The 12,072-nt window shown below is 58.5% G+C and overlaps 1 protein-coding gene across 1 annotated transcript; it reads right to left on the bottom strand.

Annotated features, from left to right (window-relative positions):
• Positions 1-1,439: 1,439 nt before the first annotated feature.
• On the bottom strand, positions 1,440-10,693 carry DLL1 (delta like canonical Notch ligand 1). The gene is made up of 11 exons (XM_014865743.3): positions 9,655-10,693; positions 9,074-9,370; positions 8,282-8,342; positions 7,818-8,075; positions 5,804-5,864; positions 5,147-5,277; positions 4,873-5,042; positions 4,542-4,758; positions 2,556-3,357; positions 2,258-2,375; positions 1,440-2,137 (listed from the first exon to the last, which is right to left on the bottom strand). Exons 1-11 carry the CDS (start codon positions 9,706-9,708, stop codon positions 2,132-2,134), a joined length of 2,175 nt encoding a protein of 724 aa, XP_014721229.1. The 5' UTR covers positions 9,709-10,693; the 3' UTR covers positions 1,440-2,131.
• Positions 10,694-12,072: the final 1,379 nt, after the last annotated feature.

Raw genomic sequence — 12,072 nt, 5'->3', positions numbered from 1 at the left:
CCTTCTCTTTCTCTAGATCCTGTAGACAATTGGAAGAAAATGTTGCAACTCCCTCAGTTATTCTAGAATAACCCTTTAAAAAAAAGCAGGGGGCAGCTTGAGGATGGAGGTGGTTTCAAAGCCTCGGTCTCCCCACCCACACCTTGGCCCCGCTGCTGACTTCTTTCCATGGATGGAATCGCTCCACTGGAGTCCTTCTCTTTGAGCATTTATTCCAGAATCACAGCCGGGTTGACCAGAGGGGTCAGGATGGATCGTTGTGCCTCAGACACAGAAGCACCAGCAGGGCTGTCCCGGGGCTTAGCGTGTGGGGTCTGATCCCTACATATTGTCCTGTCAGTCTCACCTCCACACACACGTCTCCCCATCATTCATGCACACGAGACGGGCATGTGGACTTGGGCACATGCATGCCTTACCTCTCCTCCTCAGGAAGATTCCAGAACTTCTGACTGTGCAATGAGGACCAGTGGGACAAACCGTTCCTTACCCTCCCCCTTAATTAATTAGGCCCAGAAGTTCTGTCCCTCTCTCTGCTCCTCTCCAGCCCCGGAAATAAACCCCCTCTTTCAACCAGGACTTGTCATCTTAGAGAGCTGATGATCTTCACCCACCCTGAGGAACCACCAAATCGCACCAGTGAGGGGGTCCATCAAACCCCTGAGTCTTGTTCTCAGTAAGATGCTGAGTTTCTGACCAACAATGATTAACGATTAAACTGGGGTCTGGAGCCAGACTGCCCAGATTTGAACACTGACTCTGCCTCCTAGGAGCCCTGAGCAGATAACTTCACATCTTCAAGCCTCCGTTCCCCCAACTCTAAGGTGGGAGTAACAATAACACCGTCTCAAGCGATCGCCGCCAGGGCTAATGAGATAATCCACGCAGAGTGGTTCATCCAGGCCTGGCACATAGTGAGAGCTCAATAAAAGAGCGTTGGCTGCTCACTAGCATCTGTCCCCCCACAGCTGTGGCTGAGGTAGAAGCCAACTAACTGTTGCGAATTAACTAGAAGTAAACTCACCAACGAATGAGTGTTATTCCAAGACAAAAAGCCTTTGCCACAGCAATGTAACAGCGCCTCAAGTGAGGCTTTGTTCCTGCCCGTAACGGCCAGCTCTGAGGGCTCTCGGCACCCGTCAAAGGGGACATCGAGTCAAGCGTGCTTTAGTGCGGATCCCCAGGGAGCTGAGGAGGCTGCTCCAGAAACCAACCACCGGCAACTCTGCCTGCTCCTTACATTGTCCTGAGAATGACTTTGGAGGGTTCTTTGAAGCAGGCAGAGGAGCGAGGAAAGTTCTTTTAATCAATCCAATGAGCCCAGGTGAGTACGTCAGAAATGGAAAAGCAGCGGTCACCTCTGCCCTCCAAGCCTCGTTCAACGAGGGAGCAAGCGAATGCAAGTCGGCTCTGAGGGATGGTGAGTCAGTACACTCTGCTTGTCATTCATAATATTTATTTTGGAAAAATATTTTAAAAAGGAATTTCTTCATTAACAAAACAGTAAAAAACTCAAATAACATTTGCACAATATTCCATAAATACATTTATATACAAAAAAATATAGTCACATAGACCCGAAGTGCCTTTGTACATATTTACCAAAAATTTAAATTATAAAAAATGAACATCACAAAATACTCAAGCTTTACAGATATCATGAAAAATATTTTTACAAGTCCAAAAAATAACACACATTTTTTTTTCCACCTAGAAAAAAAACACATTTTAGTATCAAAAAGGACGATAAAGGCAGTGTTTGTGATTCTAATTCAAGAAAAGACTGGCTCATAAGAATCCAAAATATACACTTCAGGCAGTGCATGCTTCTTATGCAGAACTTAAGTCCATTCATTTAAATATATAATTTTTAAAGAGCAACTGTCCATAGTGCAATGGGAACATCTAGGAGACAGCACAAGCCGCCTCCAATACTCGCTGGGCCCGCAGCCCGCTCGTCACGTCACTTGCTAACTTCAGGAAGAGAACCAGCTCAGTCTGAATTTAGTTTCTCAGCAGCAGTCCTTGAAGGGGTCTCCCTTTCCTCTTTCAGCAGCATTCATTGGGGCATATAGACTTGGAATTTTATTTATTTTAAGAGAAACGGGAATTTTGCCATCTCACTTCCATTTTACACCTAGAAGGGCCCGCCAGACAGAACGGGAAGTTAGTTCGGGGTGGGGACGAATAGATCGGACTGCTCCACCCGCTCCGGCCCCGGCAGACCCGGGGCAGCGGGCCCTCCACGCACACTGACCTCAGTCGCTATGACGCACTCGTCCTTCTCCTCTGATATGACGTACACCGACTGGTACTTCGTGTCTTTCGAAGTGGAATATACAGAGTCTGGCCTTTTTCTTTCTGATGCTTCTCCACTGAAAGGAAAATGAAATGCAATACAATCAACTCGTGCACAGAGTTCTGAACAGGAAATGACCAAAGCTTGGAGGAAGACACCCAGCTGGCCCCCCGCCCAGCCAGCAGCACCCATGGGGGTCCAGGCGCCCTGCCCAGCTGGCCCTCCCATGTGTCCCCTCTCGGCCCACAGCACGCACCCCCTGAGCGTCGGGGTGCCCTTCTCCTCCCCCGCGGAGCCCTGGGGCTGGCACTTGGTATCACGCTTGCTGTGGGGGTCCCTGATGCTGGTGTCATCGCCCTTGAGGTCCTGCACCAGGTTGTAATCCACGGTGGGATAGCGGGCCTTGAGGCCGTCTTGCTCGGCGCCACCGTGGTCCCTGTGGAAGTCGGCCTTCTTGTTGGTGTTTTTGACCTGCGTGGCCCCGATAACGCTGACGGAGATGTCCTTCTCGCGCTGGCAGTTGGCCAGGTTGTTCATGGTCTCTGTCTCCCCCCGGCAGGGGTCAGCGGGGGGCCGGTGCTTCTGCAGCCTCAGTCGCACGCAGACCACCACGGCAGCACAGCCCAGCAGCAGCATGAGGACGAGCACGACGCCGGCACAGACGGCCGCCCAGGGGAACGGCCCGGGCTGCCCCTCCACATACTTCTCTGTGAGGTCCACCACCACAGGGCCCGGGGGCGGCTCGGGGAGCAGGAACTGGCAGTTGGGGCCCCCGTAGCCGCGGGCGCACTCGCACAGGTAGCGGCGGTCCCTCTCGTGGCAGGTGGCCCCGTTGTGGCAGGGAGCGTGCTCGCACCTGCTGACGGGGGCGCTGCAGTTCCTGCCCGTGTAGCCGGGCGGACAGGTGCAAGAGTACTCGTTCACGCCATCCCGGCAGGTGCCCCCGTTGGCACATGGGGAGGAGGCACAGTCGTCCACGTTGTTGTCGCAGTGCCTCCCGGAGAAGCCGGCCTGGCAGCGGCACAGGTAGGCGTCACCGAGGTCCACACACTGGGCGCCTGGAACACAGGACATGAGCATCCGCTCGTCACGCAGCGACATCCGGAGGCATCTGCTGTGGGCGGCCACTGCCGTGAGCGCCCCCAGACGCACCAGGACACGGGACCACCACATAGCCCGTGGCCTGAACAAGGTCACAGCTCAAGGCAACATATCCTGTTCCCCAAATGTGAGCCCATTGGGAGGAGTCTGGTCTAGCTCGATAAATCATAAAAAACACAGGCTGACATCTCCCAAGCAGAGATGTCATGACAGGCTCTGTGCAAACACTTTGCCTGCATGACTGTGTTCCTCTTCGCGACACTCGACAGAGGACCCAGTTCACAGATGAGGAGACTGAGGCTTGAGGAGGCTGCCATGCTCGCCCTCAGTTATAGTCAGTGAGAAGAGAGGGAAATGAGAACAGAGAAACAGGAAGGAAGGAAGGAAAGGGAGGGAGGGGGGTCCTCGTCCTTCCAGAGCCAAGTCTGCTAAACCGCCAGAGACTCTGCTCCCCAAAATAAAGCAGCTGAGGCCTCTACTGGTCCAATGGATGGACACAAGCAAGAGGACGAGCTTGACCCCCCAGGACGGCCACACACAGAGAGCAGAGCTAAAACGATGCTTCTTCAGCAAAAGCTTCCCTTGATTATCCTGCCTGGCGGTGAGGTTCCAGAAGCTTCCAGAGTGGTCGGGCCTGTCTAGGGCCCAGCTCCCCTCCCTGTCAGTTTGCTTGGGGAACCCTCCCATTTGTATGGGAGCAGGAGGCCCCATCAACAGACCACCCTTCCTCACACACAGACGCACCAGACGGCTGTGTTTGGGCGACAGAGCCGAGCTGGGCTTCCCTCCAAAACAAAGTGGCTGGGTTGCCACTGGCGTGTGATCCACTGAACGTGGCCGGGCCCCAGGCGCCTGAGGTGCGGTGCGACCTCGAGCAAGTCATCTCGCCTCTGCCTCAGGCATTCCCTGTGGATCGTGAGAATAAACGCTCCTGCCTGCCTTTCTCACCCTGGCCATCGCCAGACTCAAGGGGACACCTTCTGAGGAGTGTCTGACTGTTCAGATCAGAGGGCTCCATAAACTCAAGGTAGCTTGCAAAGCGATGTACTTGGTTTGGAATGAAATTCATGAGCTTTCTAAGGCCTTCTTATCAGTGTTCACCACTTGACAAAGTCTCAGAGCAACTGGGCTGCCCTCTCACCATTAGCACAGGGCGAAGAAGTACAGGCGTCCATCTTCTTCTCGCAGTTAAAGCCAGAGAAGCCCCCGGGGCAGCGGCAGGTGTACCCGCCCTCAGGGTTGTCTGAGCACCGTCCCCCGTTGAAGCAGGGGCCATCGGCACACGCCATGGCACTCAGCTCACAGACCCTGCCGTAGAAGCCAGGGGGGCAGGTACAAGAATAGCTATTCTCGAGATCCTGTGTAGCAGAGAAGATAAAAGACAGCTTTCTAAAGTTGCTCCAAGACACCCACACCGTCCGTATCCAGGGCCCCAGCTGGCTCAGCAGGAGCGCCCCTGTCCCCGGACTCACCCTACAGCTCCCACCGTTCCTGCAGGGGCTGGTGCCGCACTCATCGATCTCCGTCTGGCAGTTGGCCCCGGTGTACCCTGGCCGACAGGAGCAGGTGTAGCTCCCCTGGCCCGTGTTGGTGCAGGTGGCCCCATTCTTGCAGGGCTTGTGGTGCGTACAGTAGTTCAGGTCTGGAGACGTGAGGACAGAGAGAGGAGAAGGGACACTCAGGCTCAGACTCAGGACCAAGAGCCAAGGAAGCCCGGGACCACCAGGGAGAGGAAGGGAGACTTACCCTGGTTGCAGAACAGGCCCCCCCAGCCTTCCTGGCAGTTGCACTGCCAGGGCTGCTGGCAGGTGCCATGGAGACAGCCTGGATACCGAATGCACTGGTCACAGTACCGGCCCTGCCAGCCCACTCTGCACCTTAGGAGAGAGCAGGACAGTCGGATGGGGACTGACATCACCAGGGACACAGCACACATCGCCCACTCTCAAGAACTGTCTTCCGGCAGCATCGCTACTGCAGGTTCTCATCGAGGCAGAACACTGGAATCTCTTTGGGAGCTTTAAACACACTGGTGTCTGGGTCCCCCTCAGACGGCCTGACTTCTGGGTATGAGGGCAACTGGGGCAGCATTTCTAGAGCCCCCCCCCAGGTGATGCTAATACACACACAGTCTGAGAACCACTGAACTAACCGCTCTCATATTCTGTGCCAGCTCTTTTTAAGCCGCCACCTGTAAGTTTCCATCACCACTGAGGGGCTTAGGTGAATGTCAACCCACGACCCTACACACTCCCATGTATTAACTAAGTAGAAATACCAGAATGCCAGACCCCCACCTGCTAATCTTGCCCAAGTTTTTCAAATGATCACCTGGAAATGCTTTACAAACACACCAGGTGCAAAAAGGAAAAGAAGAAAAAAAAGCAACTTTTGCCAACTTACTTGCATTCCCCGGGCCTGTCACAGAACCCGTGCTGCTCATCGCATCCTGGCAAGCAGATGGCTGTAAGCAGAGAAGACACAGGTCAAGCCCACCCCAAGAGCCGCCACGTAACGGGCTGCTGCTGTGGGGTGGCCGGGACAAAGCTTGCCCAGCTGAGTTAATCTCCGTCTGTGGAGTATCGACCGGTCCTGCCTAGTAACTGTGGACTGCACTCAGCCCCAGGGATGGGATGAGCATTCTTCTTAACACAGGGGCTCAAGGACAAAAGACCGCGGAAGCCCCCACCCCCAGCCCATCCCCTTTCTTCTAAGAGAGGGTCAGAAGTCCTTCCCCCCCTCCTCCCCCACTTCCCAATTCTATGCACAAAGCTCCACCTCTTAATACCCAGAAAGTGTGTGTGTAGATAAGGGTGGACAGCTGGTATGCAGAGTACCAGGGCAAGACAGCTGCTCTATTGTCTGCTCTCTCCCAGCAGCTGCCCCAGTGCAACAATACCGGCCTCCCCTCGCCCCCATGCCCCCACCCTCACACACACCCCTAGCGTGTACACCACACACACACACACACACACACACACACACACGTGCGTGCGCCCTGTCCACCAATGGGAGCAGGCGTGCGTCCCTGCTGCCTATCCCGGAGAGATCTAATCGATGGCACGCGCGAGCTGGGGGCGGGGAGAGACTCCAGTGTTTGAATAAGAAGAAAAAAGTTTAAGGTTATGGCTACCCCACAGCGAAGAAGAAGAGTGAGGAAAGGCAGGATGGGAGGCAGCAGGCAGGCCAGAGGTCCCAGAGGGGGTGGGGAGGCTAGAGGCTGAGGTTTCCAGCCGGTTTCCTTAGCCTGGTTATGAAACTCATTAACAAGCTGCTCCACAAGTTTTTCAGACAACAGAGCTGGCTCAGGCCAAGGCGGAGCTCGAGGGAGCTCGAAGGAGTGCTCAAGGCGCTCTTGGAAAGCTGAGCGACAATGATGCTGGATGTGAAGACCTACCCTCGCCTCCAGGCACAAATCAAAACCGAGAAACTGCACCTCCTGGGCAGGAGGTTCTGGACCCACAAGAGAAGGACTGGAGGTCTGCCTGCGACAGGGCTGGAGAAGGAAAGTTCACTGGGCTTTCTGGGGAACTCCAGAACCCACTCAGCCCCCAACTACAGGAAAATCTGACACCTGGGTGTGCAGGCTGGCAGTGAGGCCTCAGCAGGCTGGATTGAGGCCTACTGGGGTCCAGCTGAACCAGGCCCCGGAGCCAGCAGGGTCCTCAGAAGCCCCCTACTACCGCTGCCCCGGCTTCCTGCATCCTGCCCCGCTGCCCTGCCTGCCTGGTGACTCCCAAATAACATGACAACAGGGCCTGTGTGACTTGTGAAGGTATTTCCTTCCCAGGCAAGGGGCTGTGTGAGCATCCACACAGCAGACGATGCCCAAGAGGTGGCAGGTGGGCCCTCCCCACGCAGGCCTGGCAGACCCAGGCCTCAACACACACTCTCCCGCATCCACAGACCCCTCGAGTGAAAACATCATAAACGGTGTGTGTGCATCGTGTGGAATATTTGCAAACACGCTTGCTCTGTGGAAAGGCCAAGCTCACCAACTCCAGAGAGAAAATGAAGCCCTTTCCAACGAGACGCTGTCACAGCAAAGAGCACTCAGCTCAGAGTAGCCCCTACACAAACTCTTCCCTCTGTTCCTCCCTTCCTTCCTCCCCTCCCTCTCCCTCAGGCTTACTTCCTGACCCCTGGCCCTGGCTCCAAAATCCTCCCTGATTAGGAAAGGCAGCTTCCCATAGCGGAAGTTAAAATGTCTGAGTTGACCCCAACCCTGCCACTGGCCAACTGTGAGGTCTTAGCCAGTCTCTCTGGCTCCCTGGCCTCAGTTTCCCCACCAGAACATCTTCCCAGGGCTAAAACCCCAGGATCCCAGAGGCTCCTGGATTGCTCCCCCAGGCCCTGGGAGCTCCCATCTAGGAAGGGGGTAAACTGAGGGAAGCGGTGCCCGCCCACAGAGACTCACGTTCAGTGCAGTACTGGCCTTTCCAGCCTGGGTTGCAGACTTTCTCCCCTCTCTCCCCACAGGTGAAGTGGCCAAAGGCATCATCTCGGGGACGACAGAAGACGGAGCAGCCCTCCCCATAGTAGTGCTCGTCACACACGAAGCGGTAGGAGTACTTGAGATCTGTGCGGCCGCTGCTGTGCAGGTCCTGGGACCACTCCTCGCCCACTGTCAGGTGCCGCTGCGTGGCCAGGCGGCTGATGAGTCTTTCTGGGTTTTCTGTGGGAAAAGGATGGAGAGCCTAAAGGCTTGGGACCGTGGGGGAGGTGGAACGGATGCATTCGGCAAGGTTGGAGGCCTGAACCTCCTGGAGGAGGTGCAGAATGAAAGATGTAGGGGTTTGTTTCTGGGAAGCTACGAAGTCAGATGCATATTAACTGGGGAAGCAGTTGACACACTTTTGGAGTTTTCTGGTTTGTTTTTACCTGTTGCAAGGTCATCAGGGGAATCCGTGTGGAGAGCTTCAATGATCAGAGAGAAGGTGCCCTGGGAGAAAGGAAGAGACATAAGATGAGCCAGACAGGTTTGCATTCGGGACAACCAAGTCACTAAGGCGTTCTGGGTGCAGCTGTGAGTGTCCATGTGTCCCAGGGAGGGGTCTCTGTCCATCTCCCGCCTGTTTTCACTTTCCTTAAGGAAATGGAAGAACTTTTTAAAGAGTGGTTTCCTGAGGTGTTTTTTCAGCCTGTTAGTACAGGATATCACGTTAAAAAAAAAAAAAAAAACAACACTGCGCGGGACCAGGCGGGGCGGAGAGGGCTGTCATCAGGCTTCCGGGGATGGGGCGGCCCCAGGGGCAGGGGGCTGCCGCGCTGTGAAGGTAACCACACAACCAGCCCATCTAGGGGCAGGGAAACTAGAACTTCCCCACGTGGGGGCTAGGTACAGAGGCCAGACATGCAAATGTCCCGGGCGCTCGGCCTCTGCCTCACTCCACCCCGACTGTCACCCCCCTGCCGCCCACCGGGCCGTCCAGGGCGTGGAGTTAATGCCTCAGGCCTGGCTCTTCTGGCGGCCGCCCTGCTGACCCCGGCGCCCACCTGCCCGGGCTCCCTCTGGTGCGCGCCCACGCCGTGCGCCCCCCAGTGCGCGCCTCCCCCACCCCCGCCACCATGCGCCCCCGAGCCGGGCTCACCGAAGCCCGGGCCCCTCCCTCCCACCTGGCCAGCCGGCCGCCCCGCCCCGCCCCGCCCCGCTCCCGCAGGTGCCGCGCTCACCGGCCAGGTGAAGCCAAAGGGGAAGCGGATGGGGTTGCTGAAGGAGGGGTCGGCGCCCGCGCCGTCCGGCAGGCTGAAGGAGTCGACGCCCAGCACCGGAGTGACGGCGCTGCCGTAGGTGCAGGGCGGCTCGGGGGACACGCTGGCCTGGTAGTGCTTGAGGCACACGCGGAAGAAGGTCCTGCAGGCGCACGGCGGCGGCCCCGCGCCCCCGCGGCAGCAGTTGCGGTTCCCCAGCAGACCCTTCTTGTTGACGAACTCCTGCAGCTTCAGCTCGAACACCCCGGAGCTCCAGACCTGCCGAGGAACGACGGCTGCGTGAGCGCGCCGGCCGGGGGCGCGCGGGGCCCGCATGGCCGTCTTCGCGCTCCGGGTCGTCGCTCCCGGGACGCACGAAAGTGATTCGAAAGGACTGACAGTTTGCACCGCCCGTCTTGCTCTCCGCCCCCTCTGCCCCGCGCCCTGCCCCGAGCGCGGCCTGCGCCCCGGGTCCCCTATCTGACACCACAGGGCTCCGGGACGCCCTGCTGACAACCTACTGACAGCAGGCCTCGGGGGACCCCGCCTAACAACCTACCTACCTGACACAGCAGGGCCGAGACCACGGCGAGGGCGAGGGCGCACCGACGGCCCATGGTGACCGCTCGACGCGCTCGCTCTTCCCGTGTCTCCCCCTGTTCCTCTTCTCCCGACAGCGGAGAATGCCAGGGGGGTGACTGCGCCCCCAGGGGCGTGGGCAGAGAAGCGCCGCCGCCTGGCCCCAGGCTTGGATAATCGGACGTCGGTCTTCCCGAGCCCGGCTCCGGCTCCGGCTCCGGCTCCAGGCTCCTTCGGAGGCCGGGGTTCCCTAGATCCGCCCTTAGGGGCTGACGGCCGCTCTGGGGATGCACGGGGAAAAGGCTCGCACGGAGAGAGTGCTACCGCAGCGGCAACTTTCGGTTTTCCTCCTTTCTTCCAATCCACGAGTAGGTAAGGGTCGTCTGCTTCCTGGTTTTGTCTTAAGCTTTTTCGCAGGAAAAAAAAGGGAGAGAGAGAGGGAGGAAGGGAGAAAGCGTCCAGATATTCAGCTTAATTCCCAAAGAGCTGCAGAGGCTCCCTGCGAGTCCGGTTAGAAAGCCGCGGTCTGGAAATCCCACGGGCGAGGCGATAATCCGAGCCCGGCGGGGCGCGCGGAGGGGCGCTCGGGGTGCGCGGCGCGCCTTGCGGCCCGGCCCGGTCACTTGGCGGCGGCGGTCGCGCCGGGAACACTCCGGATTCGCGTCTCCTGTGCCACCGCAGAGATAGGCGTCTTCGCGAGGAACCCAGCCAACGCCATCCAAGTAAACACGCACGGGATCCGGGGGCCCGGGTCGTGGGCGGAGGCCCTGCGCCTCGGCGCCGGTGCTTGGCGGAATGGGCCTGGCCGGCCGGGGCTCCGCGGGTGCGCGCCGAGGACCTGGCTCTGCCGGCGCCGCCGCCCTTATATTCAGCCGGCCGCCCGCATGGCTAATGAGATGCAAATACGCAGCCCCCCAATCTGGCGAGAGCTGTCACAAAGGAGCCACTTTTCCAAACCCTCCTCTCAATGGATCGCCAAATGGTCAGTGAGCTGTAAAATGTGCAACCCTCCTCCCCGCCCCCACCCTTCCCCGCCCCGGGCCCTCCCCCTGCCCCCGCCCCCAGCCCGCCCCCCCAACCCCCGCCTTCCTCCCCCTAAGACACAAAACGCGCTCATTTACATTCCTGCAAAACGCTCACCGCGAGAATCCCCTCTGCTCCCGGAGCTGGTGCCGCCGCCCCGGCTCCTCCGCGTTGCCTCCCGGCCGCAGGCTCGCGGAGGCCCCGGGGACACGCGGGGCGCCGCGCCTCCGCCGCCGAGAGCAGCTGGACTGGTGCGGCCGGACGCGGCCTCGCAAACTGCCCGGCCGCCGCTGCGCCCCCGTCTCCTGCGCGGCCGCGTCCCGGGCTCAGGGACGGGGGCCAAGTTAGAGGCCCGGTTCCCGCGGGCCGCCCCCTCTCCGGGACAGCCGCTGCCCAAGCTGGAGTCTCGGGGGCGGGGGCCGGGGCACGGTGGGAAGGCGCGGGCGCGAGCAGTGGGCAGAGGTGGCGACAGCGCAGCGGCAGTTTCGGGAAGTTTGGGAAGGTCTGACACCCACACACCTCCCGGCCGAGGACGGCGACTGTGCGTCTGGGGACGCAGAGCCGGCACGCAGGGCAGAGCCGGGGGCGAGTGTCACCGCATCGATCCGCGGCTGCTGGGAGGGCGGGGTCCGAGCTGCCTGTCCCCCCGGCGGGGAGATCCTGACGCCTTAAACTACAGCCACCCCTCCATCCGCTCCCAATACACACACACACACACCCTTCCCGGCGCGATTCTCTGCCACGGCCACCTTTCCTGGGTCTCCGGCCCCTCTCTCCTGGGTATTTCCCCCTCGGCCTCCCTCCGCTTGGTAAAAAGTGAGTTTGGTGTGTGTCGTTCGCGTGGCTGTCATTAAGGCAGTCTGTTATTGTGCGAGGCTGAATCAGTGGCTCTTTGTGCGCTCAGCTGTATGGTAATGCAGACCGCACCTGCTCCCCGCACAATGCGGAGAGAAAGAGCTCCCCTCTGCGCGCGCCGCGGCCTCTGCAACAATGTCCGGCACATGTTCTAAAGACCCTCCAGCCCGGCCCCCCCAACCCGCAACCTTTACACAACATCACCTTATTAGGTTTTTACACGTCCATCAGATACTAGAACTTTTGTTTTCATTTTTTTAAAGGGAAATGAGTTTATTGGGAGGGCCGAGAACACACGTACCACACAATGAATTATCTAAATTGCTCTCATGCTTGCGGGCGCGGTGCAAGAAGTAAGGTGGGGCATGGACTCCTACTCTAGCATCCAACTTTGTGCTGGGCCCACAGCGAGGGCTCTTTCCAGTCTCTGTCTGCTCTTCCTTCAGCCTCTCCCCCAACACCTATGGCAGCTTCACTGGGATGAAAGGTGTGAGAGCTGGAGTACATGTCACTTTGATTGGAGC

This window comes from Equus asinus, chromosome 1 (assembly GCF_041296235.1).
Source record: "Equus asinus isolate D_3611 breed Donkey chromosome 1, EquAss-T2T_v2, whole genome shotgun sequence".
Lineage (NCBI taxonomy): Eukaryota > Metazoa > Chordata > Mammalia > Perissodactyla > Equidae > Equus > Equus asinus.
Note: the sequence above shows the minus strand (reverse complement) of the source record. Positions and strands in the feature narration are given on the sequence as shown.